The sequence below is a fragment of the Taudactylus pleione genome, unplaced genomic scaffold, assembly GCF_031769625.1.
Source record: "Taudactylus pleione unplaced genomic scaffold, aTauple2 ptg000122l, whole genome shotgun sequence".
Classification (NCBI taxonomy): Eukaryota; Metazoa; Chordata; class Amphibia; order Anura; family Myobatrachidae; genus Taudactylus; species Taudactylus pleione.
Window position 1 is genome coordinate 7787890 of NW_028284524.1, and position 19995 is coordinate 7807884.

The 19995-nt window shown below is 41.3% G+C and overlaps 1 protein-coding gene across 2 annotated transcripts in view; it reads right to left on the reverse strand.

The window, feature by feature from the left end:
* Positions 1–19995, reverse strand: part of LOC148524043 (rac GTPase-activating protein 1-like) — an 83059-nt gene that overhangs the window by 34331 nt on the left and 28733 nt on the right. For both annotated transcript variants that reach the window (XM_088472407.1, XM_088472406.1), the window contains exons 4-8: positions 19857–19987; positions 16339–16411; positions 15115–15168; positions 14358–14438; positions 7049–7145 (exon numbers count right to left, since the gene is read on the reverse strand). In XM_088472407.1, the coding sequence (XP_088328533.1) occupies positions 7049–7145; positions 14358–14438; positions 15115–15168; positions 16339–16411; positions 19857–19987 (436 nt within the window). The remainder of the gene's footprint in view (positions 1–7048; positions 7146–14357; positions 14439–15114; positions 15169–16338; positions 16412–19856; positions 19988–19995) is intronic.

The window sequence follows — 19995 nt, forward strand, 5'->3', positions numbered from 1 at the left end:
AATAAAGATTCTTACACAGTCTACCTAGACATTACAAAATAAGTGCACCATTCGAATGTAAAGGGTCTAACTTTTACAGCTTTGGAGTATATTCAGGCCAATGAAAGAAGAGAAAAATAGAGATATATATTGCGGTTAAGGACTACCCAGTTCTAATAATGGTCAACTAAACATCAAAAATTAGTATCGAATTAACAGAAAACAACAATAGGTTTTAATCAACAAATATTTTAATGAATCATGTATCTCGCAATGGTTGTAAAGAGATACAACACAATTTTACTTTGAGCAATAAAGAAATTGCTCATTCAAGCACATATTAGCTCATAAAATAATCAATTTAATATAGAGCAGCCGCGTCCGGCTGATAAAAAACAAAAATAAAACAATAATAATATGAAAAAAATATCAGTGTGATTTTCCTTAAAAAAGCTTCATTGCTATAGCAGCCAAAAAAATCAACTCACAAGTCCAACTGTTCAGAACATTGTTACATCGATTTGTATCCAGTATTAAAGTGAGGTTTAAAACATGTGGCAAATTTCCTTAATTTGTATCCAATGTTATAGTAGGATTTAAAACATGTAGCAAATTTCCTTATACGGTGATGCCACTTTTAGTTATCGTGTGTATTTCTTTAGCAGCTCCTATCTCAAAGTTCCGCCATATGTATATGTGTATATCTCTGTGTTTAAATTAGGATTATTTTCATTATTTTTATTTATTATTTACTATTTAATACCCATTAATTTTTACATATCAATTTTTTATATATATTTTTTATTGTATATTATTTTGTACCTGTATCCTATTTTGAAGCGCCAAGGCTATATATTCTTTATCAATGAAAGAAGAGGGAGTAGAGAACTCGAATTATCCAAAAGGGAATCCTTTTGGATTTATACTCAGTCTAGATACACTATATCCTGTGGGTCTAAATTAAAATATTGATGTGGTGGCATTCATTTGACCAATATTGAATCTGACCTTACCCTTTAGAGTATGAGCTAATTGGAGGAAGTGAGGTCATCCAGTTTGGGTGAATAAATAGGAAGTTCTGCACATCAGTAGTCATGTGCTCAGTATTGCTATTGGACTGAACTTGCAGGTCCAGGTAAGGAATATGGGCCTGATTCAGAGCCGGACGCTCTGACCAGAGCGCTCGCTCTGAATCAGGGCACTCCTCCATTAAAATGGAGCGTCCTCCTGGAAGCTCGTATAGCTGTGGGTCACCACCCACAGCATATACGAGCGTCCAAAAAGATGGTCGCGATGGTCTTGACCATCGCGACCATCGGACTTGCGACGGAGACCTTGCGGTAGGGTCTCCCTGCCGCAAGCCCTGGCCCTATCAGAGCCCAAATCACTCCCACTGACATCACTAGTGATGTCAGTGGGGCCGGCTTCAGACGGTAGGCGTTCCCATGTGAACGCCTCCGTCTGGCAGGCACGCCCACCAAAGGGGGCGTGCTGTCAGTCACCATCGACAGCACGCCCCCTCTGGTGCGAGACCCGAAGCGACAGCTTGGCTGTCAAAGTCCGAGTCTCGCGCATGCGCACGACGGAGCTCCCTCCATCGTGCGCATGCGCAGTGGGGAACATCGACCCACTTGCGAGCGTACTGCCGCTTGCGAGTGGGTCTGAATGATCCCATATGTTTGCTTCTTCACAATGCTTGCGATTAAGACTACTGTCCATATGTATCATGATTATTGCGATTATTGATGTTGAAATCTTTAAGCTATGTGAGTGAAGAGGAGAAAGTTCAAGTTAAGAACCTAACTATATATACTATAAGTGTGAATACTTAAACTAAGCACTGATATCAATATAGTTGTGGTTAAATGTTAATACTAAGCTGCATATACACAATTTTTTGAACGATTATCGTTAAACGATAAATAGTTCACTTTCTGAGTCAAACGATATGCGCATTCACATTTGTAATTCAGTCAGACTTATCAACTCAACGATTTTCATTAAGGGAATATGCAAAAATCATTTGTAGTTCAAAAAAATCGTTCATTACACTTTAAAAAATCTGACAGATAATCTGACAGAAAATCGTTGGTAACAAAATCGTTGTGTGTGTATGCAGCTTAAGATTGCTACAGCTGAAAATATGAGAAAAGAGGGGTCACATGTATCCTTTGGACCCATTTTTTAGGTTCTTTTTGAGAAATTATTATATATACACATATACATACATTTCTATAGATGCACCATCAAAAATAAGCGCATATCCTTGGTCCAAATTTGTGAGTATAAAATTGGGTTGGAAAAATACCTTTGTACTTTGAAAACTATGGCCCTCATTCAGAGCCGTACGCTCTGAGCAGAGCGCACGCTCTGAATGAGGGCCGGGCTCCATTTTTATGGAGCATCCTCCTGGACGCTCGTATAGCTGTGGGTCACCACCCACAGGCTATACGAGCGTGCATTGTGATGGCCGCGATGGTCGAGACCATCGCGACCATCGAATTTGCGAGCCGGAGCCTGCGGTTGAGGTTTTCAACTGCAAGCTCCGGAGTGATTTTGGCTCTATCAGAGCCAAAATCACTCCCACTGACATCACTAGTGATGTCAGTGGGCCGGCTTCTGACGGGAGGCGTTCCCGTGGGAACGCCCCCGTCAGGGAGGCACGCCCCCGGCACGCCCACCAAAGGGGGCGTGCTGTCAATCAACATTGACAGCACGCCCCCTTTGATCGGACACAACGAGCGAAGGACTTTCCTTCGCTCGTCGCGTCTGGCGCATGCGCACGACGGAGCTCCCTCCGTCGTGCGCATGCTCAGTCCATAACATCGACCCACTTGCGAGCGGACAGCCGCTCGCGAGTGGGTCTGAATCAGGCCCTATGTTTCTGAGAAATATTTCTGTTAATTGTAGGCACTTTTTAGACTATTGTGGTTTGGATTCCAAAGAATCCTCGTTTATTTGCCTGGTGTGGCGCTATTTTATATGGTATGTACTTTTACATTTTATGAAATTATTGTTGTCCAACAATTGTATAACCTATATGGATTGAAGCCATTAGTCTTAACAATTGAGCGGCTACATTTTATGTATAATATATTATACATTTTATGTATATTATATAGTAAGTACCTATATGAACAGAACAAACTCGCACTGCTTTGTCTGACACCCATGTTCTGGCACACCTGTTTGGGTTCCCACAGATGTGGATTACAGAAGTTTAAGGTGGGGGAGCCTTTTACAATATACCCACAAAACAATGCTGTGCTCTATCATAACATTACACTAATATGGTATTACCAAATAATATCTTAGAGAATTTTACACTTTTTACGCTATAAGTAAATATGAGGGTTGTTCAAAAAGTAATGCCTAAATGCTCACAACTCAAATTTTATTATACAGATTTGAAAATTTGCAGTAAAATACTTTGAAGTCTTAGTAACAGAATGACTCTACTCAAAAAATTCACCATCTGCCCTCAAACATTTTCTCTACCTCTCAACCCCTCAACCCAAGCTGTGAATCCACTTTGGAAAAATTCCAGTGGTTGGTGTTTGACCCAGGAACATATGGCGCTGTTAACAACTTTATGTCTTCAAAATGTTGACCAAGGAGACCGTATTTGAGAGTGCCAAACAGATGCAAGTCAGAAGGGGCCAAATCAGGACTGTATGGTTGATGTGGCATTATTGCCCACCCCATTTTGGCAATGGCCACAAATGTTGCCATCGAAGTGTGAGGTCTGACATTGTCGTGGTGTAAGATGACATTTGACAGTCAAATTGTTGACCTTTTTTTGCGGATGGCTTCTTTCAGCTTCTTAAGTGTAATAATGTAATCGATCAATTACTTGGATCAAAACCAATCAACAGTGATGAGAATAACACCTCGGCAATCCCAGAAAAATGTAGCCTTGACTTTGTTTACGGATCGCTGTGATTTAAACTTTTTTGGCCTAGGTGAATTTGGGTGTTTCCATTGCTTTGATTGGGCCTTTGTTTTAATACCCAGGTCTCATCTCCTATAATGACATTTTCCCAAAAAATCTCAGGATTGGCTTCAAAGTTGGTCAAAAAGTCATTGCACACTTCCACCCTCTGGGCTATATGATCCCTGGTTAATTGCTATGGAACCCATTTAGCACACAATTTTCGATAACCCAAATCATTGATTAGTGTTTCTACAGTGCCATGGCTACATTCAAATTCATCACTGATATCTCTGATGGTCACACGATGGTCTTTCTGAATCATGGCATCGACTTTGTCGGTTCTCTGCTGTCACTGCAGTTGATGGTCTGCCACCACGAGGTTTGTCGCACACGGACGATTCTCCTGATTGAAAATGCTTCATCCACCTTCTGACATTGCTATAGTGAATTGTATGCTCGCCATACACTTTTTTTTCAGTCTTCTGTGGATTTCTGTAGCACTGCAGCCTTCTTTTTTCAGAAATTCAATGACGGCTCTTTGTTTCATCTTGGATTTCATGGTATTTCTTGGACTACCTAAACAAAACTACATATATAGTTAGCAGACATATTAAAGTACAAACTGACAATGTTTCAAATAAATGGTGTGTACTATTTCAGAGTTATGAGCATTTAGGCATTACTTTTTGAACAACCCTCGTATATTCGTGCTTATAAGAACCATTGGCTTATTTTTTGGGTGCCTTTCCTTGGTGCGAGGGTTCATTTGGATAGTCCCTCTTCAGTTGCAAAGCCGTAACGTGGAACTTTCGGGCTTAAAGATGATATCGAGATCCGTGGGTCATCACTACACATTATTTAATAGGAACTTTTTCCATCAATTGTAAAAAGGACAGATTGATATTGAATATTCAGAGACTTTAGATCATTATCAGCGCCCTCTCTCATATTTGGTTTGTTATTTAAATAGATGTTAATGTTACGAACAGCAGTTTTTTGATCACTTACTATGGTGTAATGTTATAGAAATTTTAAGGTTATTACATTAGAACAATTAGTCTGGCACCAGTATTTTTATATTCATTTAAGTGTGTGTTATATTTATTTTATGTTAGCTATATCAATACATACATTATTGTTCAAGCATATTCTATTTTATTTGTCAAGAACCTACCATAGCTTTGCTTTACCTATTTTGCTTTAGCGCCTAGGGGGTCAATTTGAACATTTTAAGTGTGCTGCTCCTGTGCCCGCAATACAACCCCTTGGTAGCAGTGCAGCCTAGATTGTATTACAGAAAAAAAACAAAAAAAAAAACCTGCCTTTTCATTTCATTTTCAAAAAGAATCACTTATTATAAAATAGAGGTTTTACACAAAGAAACGTTAAAACAGTGCAGATATTGGAGATAAAGTTATGAGGTTGGGAGATATTTTTCTAACACTGCAGCCTTCCCATATGCAATCCCATGGCCCTAACAACATGCTGGGTGCTCAGGCTAAGAGGCCAAAACATCAGAGTCCAGTACTTGCTTGGCAGGAAACGTTTTATCAGGGTACTCTTGAGCACCGTACTTATCACTGACTTATACACATCGCAATAGTGGAAACAGAAATTACAAAAATACACAAAAGGGAGGCTTTTCCCAAGCTCCTGTCGACTGCAATATCACGGGTTAACACCCACAACAGGGTTCACATACTGAATATTCCTTATTCTTAGACTGTCATTTCCAGTCAGATGATCCCATCTACACAGCAGGGAAGATCGCACTAACACCCCCTCACCTCTGACATTGTCATTATGCCACCAGGGTGGTCTGTAGTGCACACAGAGCTCTATGTCAAGAGGCAGCCCACAGGTTGATGCAACCTCTTGTCAACATAATCTCTTTAGGGATCATTCAGTAGCATGAAAACACTTAATAGCTAGTTGTGAAAGTTCAATGCTTTAGGCTTAGATAAATAAATGGAGGACACAGCCACCTCGCAAGGATTCTGAAATCAGTAGACCCAAACATGCAGGTGGGCGATCAGAGCCTGTAATTATTAAATGGAGAAGTCAACCCTGTTGTACTTTGACGTTATATGTAAATGTATCCTAAAAAGGCGTTCCCAAATCTTGAAACTTTTTACAGATGTGTCCACATATACCTATCCTCAAATCGTGCCCCATTTATCGCGCCACAGACGGCTACTTAGCTGTGCCAAAACACTAATCCTAAGTACTTATGGACCGATTCAGCACGGATCACAATTCCAACTACGTACGCAGATCAAGCAATTGTTAGCCATTGTGCAGGCACCGCGCGGCGATTGCACTGTGATTATGCATGCAGATTGGAATCCCTCGCAGAGAGTGACAGGAGGTGAGCATTTGGGGGGTGGTGACAGTAGTTGCAGAAACTCAGGCGTGTTGGTCCGTTTGAATGCTGTTGCATGGGCGTGCATAAATTAGCCACTGCAATTGCACACGCAGCTTGAGAGCTTTCTGCGTGCGACGAGACTTGCAATTTCTGTGACGGGTCAGAGCTGTTGTAATTGTACGTGAGGGGCTGATGTGCTTCAATGTTACCGATGTATACGCAGGACTGCGAGGTATCACAGATGTGAGAAGCCAGTAGTGGGCATCTCTATGTTGGCTAAGCAGTGGCAGACATTAGCATTTTCACAGCTGAATTGGATGCGATTACGCAGCTGCGACCGCAATTGCGATTCATGCTGAATCTGGCAGGCAGTACACTATTTGCAAACCAAGACCCAAAACTGAGGAAAAAGTAGCAAGATTGAGGAAAAAAGTATGCAGATAACAGAGGTTCAATAGGAACCTGCAAATTTAGATCAATTCCACTGTAACAAAAAAACCTAGTATATTATTTGCTAAGTTGCAAGACTGTGAAAAAAGTAGCGAAATTAAGGACCAGGCTTCTCAGGCCACATGGCGGAAACTGGGTAGGTTTATGAGGACACATCTGAATTTGCAGTAAGTGCATAAAGAACCTAGTGACTATGGGCACCAGGCTTAGCATATCCACAAGAGGACTCTAGAGAAGGCCAATTTGAAACCTCTTCTCTATACACAGGGACCGAGAGCAGTGTGCAAGTTTCTTCAGGAAAGCCCTCTCACTGAGTGTACCTTGCATGGATGAGAAAGCACGGCTTTTGCGCGATCGGCGTCTTGGCACAGGATCCATAGGGGGCGAGATGGTCTTTGCAATTACTGCTTCTTTGATCTGTTTTTTTTTTTTGTTAAAGAAAAACATTGAATTAAATGAGACATTTGTTGCATAAAGGGTTTTTACATACACAACAGATCTGGCTTGAACAATTTCGGTTGAAATGTAACTTGTGTTGGCCTTAAAAAATTATTCCATACCATCAAAAGTATGGTATGATAACCCAACATTGCAGGTGTGCTGGGTCATTGGCTGAGCAACAAATAGGAAGTGTACGGTATTATTGGGCAGTTAGGACCAGTTCTATGATCAAATGCTCAGAAAAACATCTGTGATAAGAAAAGAGCATACATACATACATACATGTGCTGCACTAAGGCTCTATTGTTTAGTACGTTCAGAAGAATTTATAAAAAGGACTACAGTATAGGAAACAACCCTAGAATGTAAGTTCTCATGGGAAGAGCCCTCACTACCCTACATCTCATGCCCCACTTGTACATATATTTTTTTTAGTTATTCTGCTATTTCCAATATATACACGTACAGAATCTGTGGTCGTTTTGTACTACCTGTGCAAATCATGTTTGTACCACACATCTTGTTAAAATACATTAGCAACAGTTGCCAATGTATTTAAGCATGTCATGCTTACACAACGGTGTATGGGAATTCAAAAGTTAGCCATCACTTTCTAATTAAACCAGTTCCTGGGAGCAACCCATTGCATGAACATGTTCCTTTCCCAGGATGGTTTTAGGCTCCAGGTTTACTCCTTGTATCCTGTGTTCGTGTCCTCTGTAATTCTTTTGCTACTCCGTAGATTTCTCTGTATTTACCATCTGCCGTTGTGCATCACCTCTCAGCGCCGCAGCTTCCATGCTGCATACAGACCTGCTTCAACCACGTCAGCCAGCCAGCGATTATACAGTTACCTGCTTTCCATCTGCAGGCGTGTATAGTCACCCGTCAGCGCCGCAGCATCCACGCTTTTGTCTAGGGCTGGTACAGAGAAGGGTGCTGGTTCCAGGGATAGGATTCAGTGTGCAGTATACAGTTTGTACACTGAGGTGTTCAGTAAGCTGTATTACTTATCCTGACTGTCAGTTTCTGAGTTCCACACAGGGTTCCAGGTCTTGCATCAGAGCAGGACCAGAGTTACAGCTTCCTCAAGTTGTACTGTACTCTGAATACATTAGACTCTGATTCCTGGCCTGAGTTCTGAGTTCCAAATCTACCAGTACTATATTGTTCTGAGTCCTGGAGTTCACCCTTGTTTCTTGAGTGTATACCTGTTCTTGCTGGCCTTCACAGGTCACTAGGCGAGGAGTCGCCCAATGGACCTAGGCTGTTCACTCCAGTTCAGTATCCATGCATATCACTAGCCTGCGGTTCCTATATTGCCACTAGTGTGCCTACTCTCCTGTTTATACCCATGAACCCAAGTATTATCACGCCGCCTTGTTTCCTATGCACATCAGTCATACCCAAGGATCCCAAGCCGGATCTACAGAATACCAAGACTGACACAACCGGGTTCGTTGCCCATCAATCCGCAGGTACTATTTCAATATTTATTTATTGACTGGAATATCACTAAAATTATATACCTCTATACACATTTATGTTTATTTATGTGCCTAACGGTAATTTATTGTTCTGTTTATTTGTACTCCTGTGTTAGTATAGTTGACTGAAGGGTGCTGTGGAAAGTTGTAGAGCCAAACATAAATAATGATTATTTTGTAATGTTACCATTTCCTGTATATTACAGTAATTTGAAACAGTTTTTTTGCCAAGGTGGTGACTATATAAAATTATATTGCAGTATACAAAAAGTGTACAACTAGAGAGGAAAAGATAGGATTTTTGGTATTCACTGTTCTATCCGTTACTCTATCTCCAACTGAGGGACACTGCCAAGCAATGGGTGTAGGGGGCACTGTGAGGAGCTGGCACATCGAACTAAGCTTGTGTAAAGCAGCTCTCCCCTCTACATTCTATCTGCCCGTTGAAGCCAATCAGTTTTTAATGTAAACATAAAGCCCATAAGAGAGCCTAAACAAATAAACCCTGAAACCAGAACCTCAATCAGACCTGAACAGAGTGCACAACAAAGGCTGGGAGCACAGTGCTCACCAAATGGAGAAAGAGCAAACATTTTATTGGTGAGTAAGAAAAAAACCAGACCTCATTACTCCGTCCAATCTGGGGGACACTGCCAAATATTGGGACATTCCAAATCTGCCTAAAGGGAAGGGTATGCCAAGCCAAAGCTGTTGCCAAAACTTTCCACCCATACTGCCATCTCTAGCAGCAAACACATCAAACTTAAAACTATGAAAGAAGGACCAGATGGCCACCTTACACAACTGCCACCTGTGCACCACCCAAGAAGCGTGCACTAATCTGGCAGAATGAGCCAAAATACACTCGGGCACAGGGACCTAGTCCGAAACGCAGGCCTGATGAATAGTAGCCGTACTCCATCTGGCAGCTTGAACACAGAAGTGTGTATCTTTTTGTTTTTGCAACAAAAAGTGTACACCTTCCACACACTGCAATAGTTTATTGAAGATACCAGTTACCTAGCCTAGATCATTGCATGGATGACCCAGAATACAACCCTTAGCTCGGAGGATCATGGCTTCAACAGCCAAGCCAATAAAGCCAACTGAGCTGGATGGTGTCCGCACCAAGGGCACATAGATCCAAATGAAAAATTATTTGCATTGAGGGTCTGAAAGAGAACTAAGCATCAAACAAGCATAGTCTATTGCGCCAGCTCCTCACTTCCACATCTACACCCCATGGTTGGCAGTGTGCAACAGATTGGAAAAAAAAAGAAAAAAATAAATAAAAAATTATAAACCAGATTTCTATATAACAATCTTCCAGTCTCAAAGCAAGCATCTACGAGTAGTATGAAAGGCAAGACAGTATTTTAAGTAAGCATTTTATTTACAAGTAAAATCAATTAGGTCATTAGTTTATGAGTAGACAAAACATATTGGGGGTCTATGTACCAAGCCTTGGACAGATATAAAGAGGACGGAGATAAAGTACCAACCAATCGGCTCCTGTCATTTTTCAAACACAGCCTGTACAGTGACAGTTAGGAGCTGATTAGTTGATACTTAACCTCCGTCCACTTTCTCTCACTCCAAGGGGTATATTTACTAAAGTGCAGGTTTTTAGAAGTGGAGATGTTGCCTATAGCAACCAGATTGTAGCATTATCGTCTGGTTGCTATGGGCATCACCACCACTTCTAAAAACCCGCACTTTACTAAATATACCACCTTGGCTTAGTACATAGACCCCATTGTGTCCAATACAGACGTATCCTCAGAAATCTAGCCTCAACATGCCATGGGTGCGAGACATCTGAAATGAGCAAGCCGCCAGGTCCTGTGCAACTCTGCTTGCACTGAGTCTTTTTTTGCGTGTTTTTTTGGCAAAATGCGTCTTAGTCGCAATGTCATGCACCAGGAAACTGCACTGATTAATTTGATATGCAGCACTTGTATATCTGTGTGAGATTGAGTCTGTAAATTAAGCACAACGGAACTTGGGAAAAAAAAAGCACGGACGTTGCATCGTAGCTCTTCATATACAGATTCAGACTCAGGGGCCTACTCATCATCGGAGGCCATATAGCCTTCGATGATTAAGTATTGATCTCGCAACGGGAGATAGATTACACCGGAGAAATTAATCATTGCTCTGGTGCGGGGACCAAGGTCACGCATGTGCACAGTGTGAGAAGGCGGCGAAGGGATACCTCTTCGCATCCCCGGAACTCCTTCCCATAAGAAGGAGCTGGGCTACGAGAGCAAGTGCCGTCTGAAGGTGGCACTTGTTCTCGTGATGAAACTCCGAAAACTTTGTTTGCAGTGTTTGCTGAATATCAGGGGGTCCTGTCAGACCGCTAATGATGAATGCCCTGGTAACTAAAATATGCAGAAATTAGCGTTTCCGCATGGTTACCGGCCATTTATCGATGATGATTAGGCCCCATAGTCTCACACAGATATACAAGTGTTGCATGTGACTAAGATGCATTTCGGCCAAAAAAAAAAAAAAGACATGAAAAAAAGTTGCTTGGTGCAAGCAGAGTCGCACGGGACCTGGGTGGGTGACAAACATTTTTACTACTGTTCCTTTAGATCAGAGAATGGAGAGTATGCTTATACCTGCAGCACCACAACAGTTGGCAAACCTCAGGATGCTCCACTCTGCCTCAGATCTAACCTCCTGCTGTAGAATATTATCGTATTGTGTTAACTTTTAATATCCAATTTTCTCTGGATTTAAAGCACTAACCAATACTGTGTGACCTGTATAAAATACAATTAAGCTGGAACATGTATCGGAGGAAATAATGTGCGTTCTCCAGGCTAGGAAGACAGCGCTGTCCAGCATCTCATTTACATTATGCTGAACCTCTGAAACGTCCTCTAATAAAACCTTACCCAACGTGTCTGCAGTGTTACTTTGAAGTCAGGAATCAATTTTTTTGTCTTTCAAAAAAAAATAAAAAATCTATTTACTCGTATTAATGCTGCATTCTAACAGCCAGGAAATCCAATCACAGTCAGCAACAAGCCACAAGACGCAGGTCAAATCCTTTTATCTCAGAGACCACGGCTTACTGACCTGTAATAAGGTATTACAGACATTTACCCTTTATCCCGTCTCAGCGCAGCACCAGAAACACAATGGAGGCCGAAGGGGTTAATGTTTATACAGCACCATCTGACAAAACAGTCTAGTACAGTGGCAGTAAAAGGGGTTTACCACTCTCAGATGGCCAATTTACAGTAGTGGTATTATTATGTACTCTTACATTAACACCTTATTTTCCTTAATAGAATTGCAGTGAATTTTGCAGTCACTGGTTTATGCATCAGATTGAACTAATCATTTCTTTGCCCTGAGGTACAAAGAAAAAAAAATTATTGGAACCAACTACATTACTTAGAGACCACAGCAGAGATGTGCTGTATCCAAGAACAACACAACTGCATGCAAAATGCTAGTAAGATAAAGCAATGTACTCAGCCAAACTTGTGCAAATGAAGGTGTAAGAGGAGTGATACAGTAGGAAGTCAGTGTGCGGAGATTAGAGTACAGCAATAGATGGGGCTGGAGAATGGTTTCCAACTGACCTGATTTAAACAACAAATGTCTGTGTGGCCATTCAGTGGGGGTTCTTCTACGGTTACCTGTAGTGAACTGCCGGTAACAGGAGGGTGAGATCAATGGCATTTAAAATGTACTGCACTGTGAGTGTTGTGTATGGGACTAGTTGGACTTAACCAGTCAGGTACACCACACTGCAAACATTTCTAACTCCTTCAATAACTAGCACTGTACAGTTTCTTCTCTCTGCATGCAATGACCCATTTTAATGGGTGACACTATCCATTTTTCTGCTAAGTTGAAACAGGTTTTAAATTAATATAAATAAGAGACATAATATTTGTTGGCAGCCACACAAATTATAATGACCCCCATCTCAGGCAGGATACTACTAAGTGGAATAGGCGCAGTTGTTTTGATTAACAAAAAACACCCTTTATGTTGTTTCTAAAATAAGTGATTTCCCAGGTTACTAGTGAACACATTGGCTGCATTCTCATTTATACAGCTGTCATTAAGCCATGCAGACCTGCCTGTGGGGAAACCTGGTTTAAAACACTGCCAATCCAAAGTGTAGATGTAGATTTCCTTACTTGGTTTTCTACATTGTTCAACAATTTACTCCCAGTGTGACAAGTAGTATAATTCTGAAATTCCAAAACTGCATAAACTCCTCTAAACAGCATTAAAGGTTGACACCTAAGATGGCACTGAAGCAATTCTAATACTCACCAGTAGATGGCACACTCACTCTTCAGTAGACAAAGAACACTCATTCAGAGGCACGTACATGGTAAATTGCTGTGTGATGTATATCAAGGATTAGTCACTTGGAATTTTAGCAGTCAATAGCTTTTGGACTGCAGTACCTTCTAAGCTTTCACCGGACAGATGGCAAAAACTCAAACCACTATATGGTATGTTTTACAGGGTGACATTTTCCTGAAATCTCAATTCATAGCCAACATGCTAAAATGCGGAATTTATGCATATTAAACCACTAAAACTCACCCATCACACAAAGCTCTATTTTCTGGGCCACTGAATAACAAGCAGTAATAATCTCACTGCTTCATTAGAACCACATTTATAAATCAAAAAGGTATATGTGTCTAAATACAGGGCTGGTGTATTTGGGGAACAAGTCTGAACAACGGCTCTAAACTAGGAGTCAGCTAATGAGCTGCCTGAAAGAACATTACCAAAGATAGGAAAAATAGTGGAGGTGTGATTCACTTTTTTAGACAGAAAATACATAGATAAAAAAAATCTCTAACACTGATACCTACTGGTACGGCTTTGGACCGTAGGAGAAAATTGGACCAAAAAAAAATATCAAAAATCCTGCACAAAGACGGGAAACATACAAACTCCACACAAAGTGCCCTTGACAGAATCTAACCCATGGTCCTAGTGTGGGTAGACAGCAATGATTGTGGTAGAAAACTGCTGTGCATCCAACCCAAAAGAAAGACTATTGTACAAACAATCTTGGATATTAATTAAATATTAAGTTTGCCAATAGCCTGTATAGATTGACCGCTAAAACGGTGTCTTGCCCACATGCTCCCGTGGACAAGGCCACAATAAGGTCATATAAAGCTTGAAGTTAGAGCAGGGCTCGATAAATACAGTTGCAAGGTGTGCAGGAACAATATAAACAGGGCCCACTCGTGTGTGCGTGTCACTCTATAATGGGGGCCACTCGAGTGTGTGTCACTGTATAAATTGGGGCTGTGTGTGTCACAATAAATTGGGTCCTCATGTGTGTCACACTATAAATTGGGGCCACTCGTGCGTGTGTCACACTATAAATAGGGGCACTCATGCGTATGAGTGTGGCACACTATAAATTGGGGCATGTGTATGTGCGGCACACTATAAATTGGGGCACTTGTATGTAGGTGTGTGGCACACTATTAATAGGGGGCACTCGTGTACACTATAAATTGGGGCCACTAGCAAAGTCTGATGGCCATTGAAAGTGCACAATGGTCTGGCCCCTAAACTTTTAAGCTGGATCCTAGATTTTACAAAAATGTGTCAACCCTTGGGTTAGAGCATCTCTAGTGTACAGTCTGGCACACACTACATATCAGCTGTACACAGCGCTGTTACCACTCACATTCTCATTTACCACAGCAGCAGTTAAACTCGGACAGGGCCTTTTCATAAAAGGAGCAATCAATGGAGTGAGTGAAGAGCGCTGTGAAGAGGGAAACAAAGCAATTTAGAACAAGAATATCCCCAAAGTACAGTAATAAAGATTAACAGATTCACACAATACAGACTGGACCGCTCTTTGTTACCCTAATACAAAATCCTTACAGAAACTCTACAAATGTCATTTAAATGTGAACCATGAATGCAGAGTGCAGGAATGCAAAGGGGATATCTTCATTTAGAGCATAAACTGACACGTCACTTCATAAATGTTCAGGAGTGGTTATTCGTGCCCTTCCTTTTGCCCCCCCCAAAATTCCAGTACCGAACATCAGAGGGCGCTGACACAACACACAATGGCCGGGCAGGAAAACTCTTGTACCTGTTTGATGATTTATGAAAAATTTCTGCCAAACCTGCAGCAGCCTGGTATTCAAATAATGAACTTTTTATTGATTCCGGGCAATTTGCTGACAAATGAAGCAGTCAGGCTGATCTCTGGCATTAATAACACTGACCCCTCATTCTCCTGACATGACAGGAAGGAGGACAGGGGATAGAACTGAATATTTAAAATTGATATATCTACCATGTATATTTTTATTACTTATTAAAGACATCGATATACATTGTGATATTCTAGGATGTTTTGTCTAAAGAAGCTTTGTTTCAGAGTTAAGTGTTGTACACAGACATTACCCATTCAGCTATGTACTTACCCTCCTCTCCCATGGCTTTAGCTTCACAGGTTTTCCTGCCAGCTCATCTAAATCCTAAAGAAATTAAGACCCTTGTAAAACACAAATTTACATAAAATGTCCTCTAAAATCTTATTACACTGAGGAATTCGCCATACCTGGCAGGGGGTCGGGGGGGGGGGGGGGTCGGGGGTGAGGACACACTGTTACCAAAATATTGCAAAAGTCCAAGTGATGGAATGTGTAAATAAAAGTGAAACCCCCTGGGATACAAGGATTGCCTCCAACTTTCGATGTAGGTGATCTATATTAGTTTATGTAACCTAAGGCCTTGTCAGAATATGGTCACACAACTTCTAGTTGGCATCAGATATCCTTACATTCTACAGAACACATTATTTACAACACAGCTTATTAAAAGTATCCTAGAGCTTCACTATGTGATAAATGAAGGGTGTTCACAAGGTGGACAGTTCTCTTTATCTGAGAAATTACTTTCCATGAAACATTTACTAGGCCAAATATCTGCTGCATGTAAAGCATAAATGTAGATGCGAAATCCTAGTCCAAGCCGGATTGTGAGTGTCTGGGGAAAGGTTTGGCCTCGATGGAGTGAACTAAGGTCATCCGGGAAAGCACGGGAGCCTGAAACTGTTTGTAGAAGATAACGTGTCGGAGGATGGAGACTTCTCTCCAGACAGATCTGCAGAAACCCTGTACGTGTGACACGGCCCAAAACACTGCGTGCATGAGGCAGCACAGCCATTGTGCCAGCTAAATATTAATGCTGCCTCTGGGAGCCACCGCAGGCAGCTCTGGACGGTTCAAAAGCATTAAGGAAAGCAAATTACAAACAGGATGTATTCTCAGGAGCACAGTGTGTGAGCGGGGAGGGAGAGCTAAACAGGGTGGTGGGGGGAGAAGGCTCCCCACAGGGACCTTTCTCGGCTGAACGCTCAGCGAAAGACTCCCGGTTACACCGAAAGGGACAGAAATTAGCATTTAAATTGGATAGAATGAGATTTTGTGGTTTTATTTTATTAATAAATATAAACCAGTTGTCAAAAGAGTGAAGAGAACAAGGGCAAGGCGTTGGTAAGAGAAACAAAACAGATTTACAATGGTCCCATGACTCCCACCCTAAATACACAGCGTGGCCACGCAGACACCCGGAGGGCAGAGATCGCAGCATACTGACAGGAGGCTGCAGAATACATTGTGCCAAAACAACGACACCAGTCTCACCAAGTCGTCATCTGTCTGGTCATAGCTGATGTCCGACAGAAAGGAACCGCATGACTCGTCTACCATGGATTTCCTGATATAGAAAACAAATAGGAAACATACATCGGACTCAGATCTCCCTCACTGAGCGACACCTGTGATTGTTAAAGAAAATGTCCAATCACGTTTTGCAATTTTAATTAATTCTCCCCAATTTAAGATTTGCAGATAAGTGTATTCATTTACCTGATGGATTGGGGGGGGGGGGGGGGGGGGGGTGGGAGAAGATTAAAGCCAGTCACTTCTCTAACCACTAAGGGTTACATTGTGCATACAGAGCAACCAGTAATCTTACAGTTTTTAGTATATAGGAAGTATAGGAGGGTGTCATACGGCAGACTTGTTCAATTTCACTTGACATGCCCTTTGATATATTATGTGCACTAGCAGATAGGTTTGAAATAACTTTAATGTATACTTATTTTTTTAGCAGTTGGCAGCAGAAAAGGGAACAGTAAAAGGTCAGTATAATAGGAGCTAAAGGTCTGAGGGGCACACTATAAATTGGGGCTGTGTGTCACACTATAAATTGGGACCGCGCGTGCGTGCGTATATTATATATATATATATATATATATATACATACATACACACACACACACACACATATATATATATGGCACACTATAAGTTGGGGCCACGTGTCTGTGTGTGTGTCACTATAAATTGGGGCCACTCGTGTGTGTATATTGCACACTATAAATTGGGGCCACGTGTGTGTGTGTGTCACACTATAAATTGGGGCCACGTGTGTGTGTGTGTCACACTATAAATTGGGGCCACGTGTGTATATGGCACACTATAAATTGGGGCTGTGTGTGTCACACTAAAAATTGGGGCCACTCGTGTATAGGTTACAAAGAACTTTAATATATATACTTATTTCATAGCAGTATGCAGCAGAAAAGGGAATAGTAAATGGTCAGTCTCATATGACCACTATTTACACCAGGGTCAGAATCAAATAGCTGCAAATTATGTACTATGAAGTCCTGCCTTAATTTTCAGTGCATATTACAACAATGGTCAAACAATTGAAAGAGCTCAGGCAATATAATTAGAGATGTCAAGTAGTAGGGAATCGCAGCAATGACGCGTGTTAATGCAGCAGTTTGCAAATTATGTTATGTGCCTGAAAGAGGGGTAAAATCATACTGAACCCCAAAAATAGTGGTAAAGAAGATAGCAGGACAGTGTTTGTTTCCACTCAAAAAGGATAGGAGGCTGTTAAAAGGTGTCACAGAATTAAATTTTTAAACTTTTATAAATTTTTTATTAATGAAAGAAAAATGATATAAAAGTAGCAAAACATGGTTAAAAATAAATAAATAAATAAATAAAAAAAAAAATCCAAGTTCTAAAACCCCTTTCCCATCAATATACATCATCATACATGTCCCATATAATTAAACCCATGTTAATGATTTTTTAGAGAAATGTAAAAAGACCTGTCTTTATCAGCCATATTTTACATTTCAAACATCTTTTAAAAAAGTATTATTCATTGGGAGGGTGTAGCTAAGGTACTGCACTATGTCCATCCATATTTACATTAAAATAAGGACTATTTTCTAGATTTCACTGGTCTGGAGGTGCAAACTAAAAAAAGTTGAGTTTTCTCACCGAAATCAATGTTAACGCGGATTTATACTTGAAAAAATAATGAAAAAACAAAACAAAAACATAATTGCGGGTTTTGTGAGACTTGCGGCTAATTTAATCTACCTCCCAGTATAAACAAGGGTTCCCGCTAGGCTGTTTTAGGGGGGCGCCACGCCCTGCCAGATTTAAAAAGGGAGGATGCGCCCTGCCCTTATGGCAGCGCCCTGTTGGTGCCCTGCTAAAACAACCTGCCGGGTGCCTCCCCCCCCGCTGGCCGCAGTAGGGGGGGGGGGGGGGGGGGAATTGCGGTGAAGCGCTCTCCGCTGGTGAGTAGATGCCCCATGCCATTACTTATGGCTGAAGGACACGATCACTGTGCAAAACATTAAAGTGAACGCAATGTACAGCTCAATATAAAAGCCCAGAGCTTCCAATGAGCACAAGTAATCCTTATGTGCAGTGAAAGTATTAAAATTATAAAAATAAAAGAAATATAAAGTACATATTAACTATTTCTAATGGTGCATACACACGGTCAGATTTTTCCTTCAGATATGAACGATAACGATTTAAAAATCGTTCAGTCGTTCATATCTGAAGGAAAATCTGACATATCTGACATGCCTGAACGATGGACGATCTACAATGCGCGTTCCCGTTTGCCAGATAACGATATCTGACATCTGATGTGTTTGCAGTCAGACTTGGACGATGCCATTCATTTTAATGCAGTCAAAAATCGTTCAATCGTTCAAAACTTTGGTAAAATCGTTCAATCGTTCATCTGACAAATCTGACCGTGTGTATTGCTCCATAACCTTACATAATGTACACATGAGATAATGCTTTACAAAGGGGTTAGGGTAATAGACTTACAGTTGCACTCATTGGACATAAAAGGGCATGATTGAGATGGACACAGTGTCGATGTCGCTTGCAAACGCCCAATGTTTTATGGGGTCTATTTACTAAGCAGTGTTAGGAGGCAGAGTGAAAAGTGATAAGGTACCAGCCAATCAGCTCCTAACTGCCATCTCACAGGCTGTGTTTGAAAAATGACAGTTGGGAGCTGATTGGCTGGCACCTTATCACTTCTCACTCTGTCTCCCAACACTGCTTAGTAAATAGACCCCTTAGCCTGTTAATGTGTCAGAGTTATACACCGAATGCGTCCCAATTGCCTTGCGCACACAGACGCAGCACAGAATGAGACGCACGGCTTGAGAATTTTAGTGGGCGTTCCTGGGAGCCAACAGGGGAGCGAAGTCGATGGGGGCGTGTCGCTGAAAACGGCTGCGTTCAAAGAGGCACAGGCTCTCATACAGGAGGCCATAGCTCGATGGGGAAACTGCCTTAAGGCTGGTGCAAGTTTCCATGGTGCACCCAAGTATGCACAGTGACGGAAATGCACTATGTAACAGACTTCGGAAAAATAGTTAACTAGGATACAAAAAAATAGCATGAGTCATTAGGGAAATAAAAAATGCACAGAGGACGATTGAACAATAAATGTATAACTGCTTTATTGTTAGACAACAGATAATAATGTGCATATATTAACATAATGGCTTTCTTCAGTCCCGTTTCATTATGGATTTTTTGATCATGTTTGTTTTCTCACGTGTGAAACTTTCGTTTGTCAGGTTCAGAAGATTGAGGCATCCATAGAATTACTCCCCGAATGCCATAGAAACTGGTCCTATACCTAAAATTGTATTCTGGTCTAGTTAATTGTAAAACAACTAGGTGAGGTCTGGTCATAGGTTTCTGCCATTAACCAATGTCAATGGATAGATGATATTGAAAATTTGTAATTAGCTTAGTGCACCCTCAAAAATGGCATTTTACAATCTCAAAGCAGTTTATAACCAATGTACCTGTTTCCAGCTCCATGGACTGCAGGATTCGACCGGCCACTACTGAAGAACGCCAAAACGGAGTCACTAAGAGGTGCGGTGGCCTGACCATCATTCTGTATAAGGTCACCAATTAGGTGCATCTGACGCTCCTGTTAAA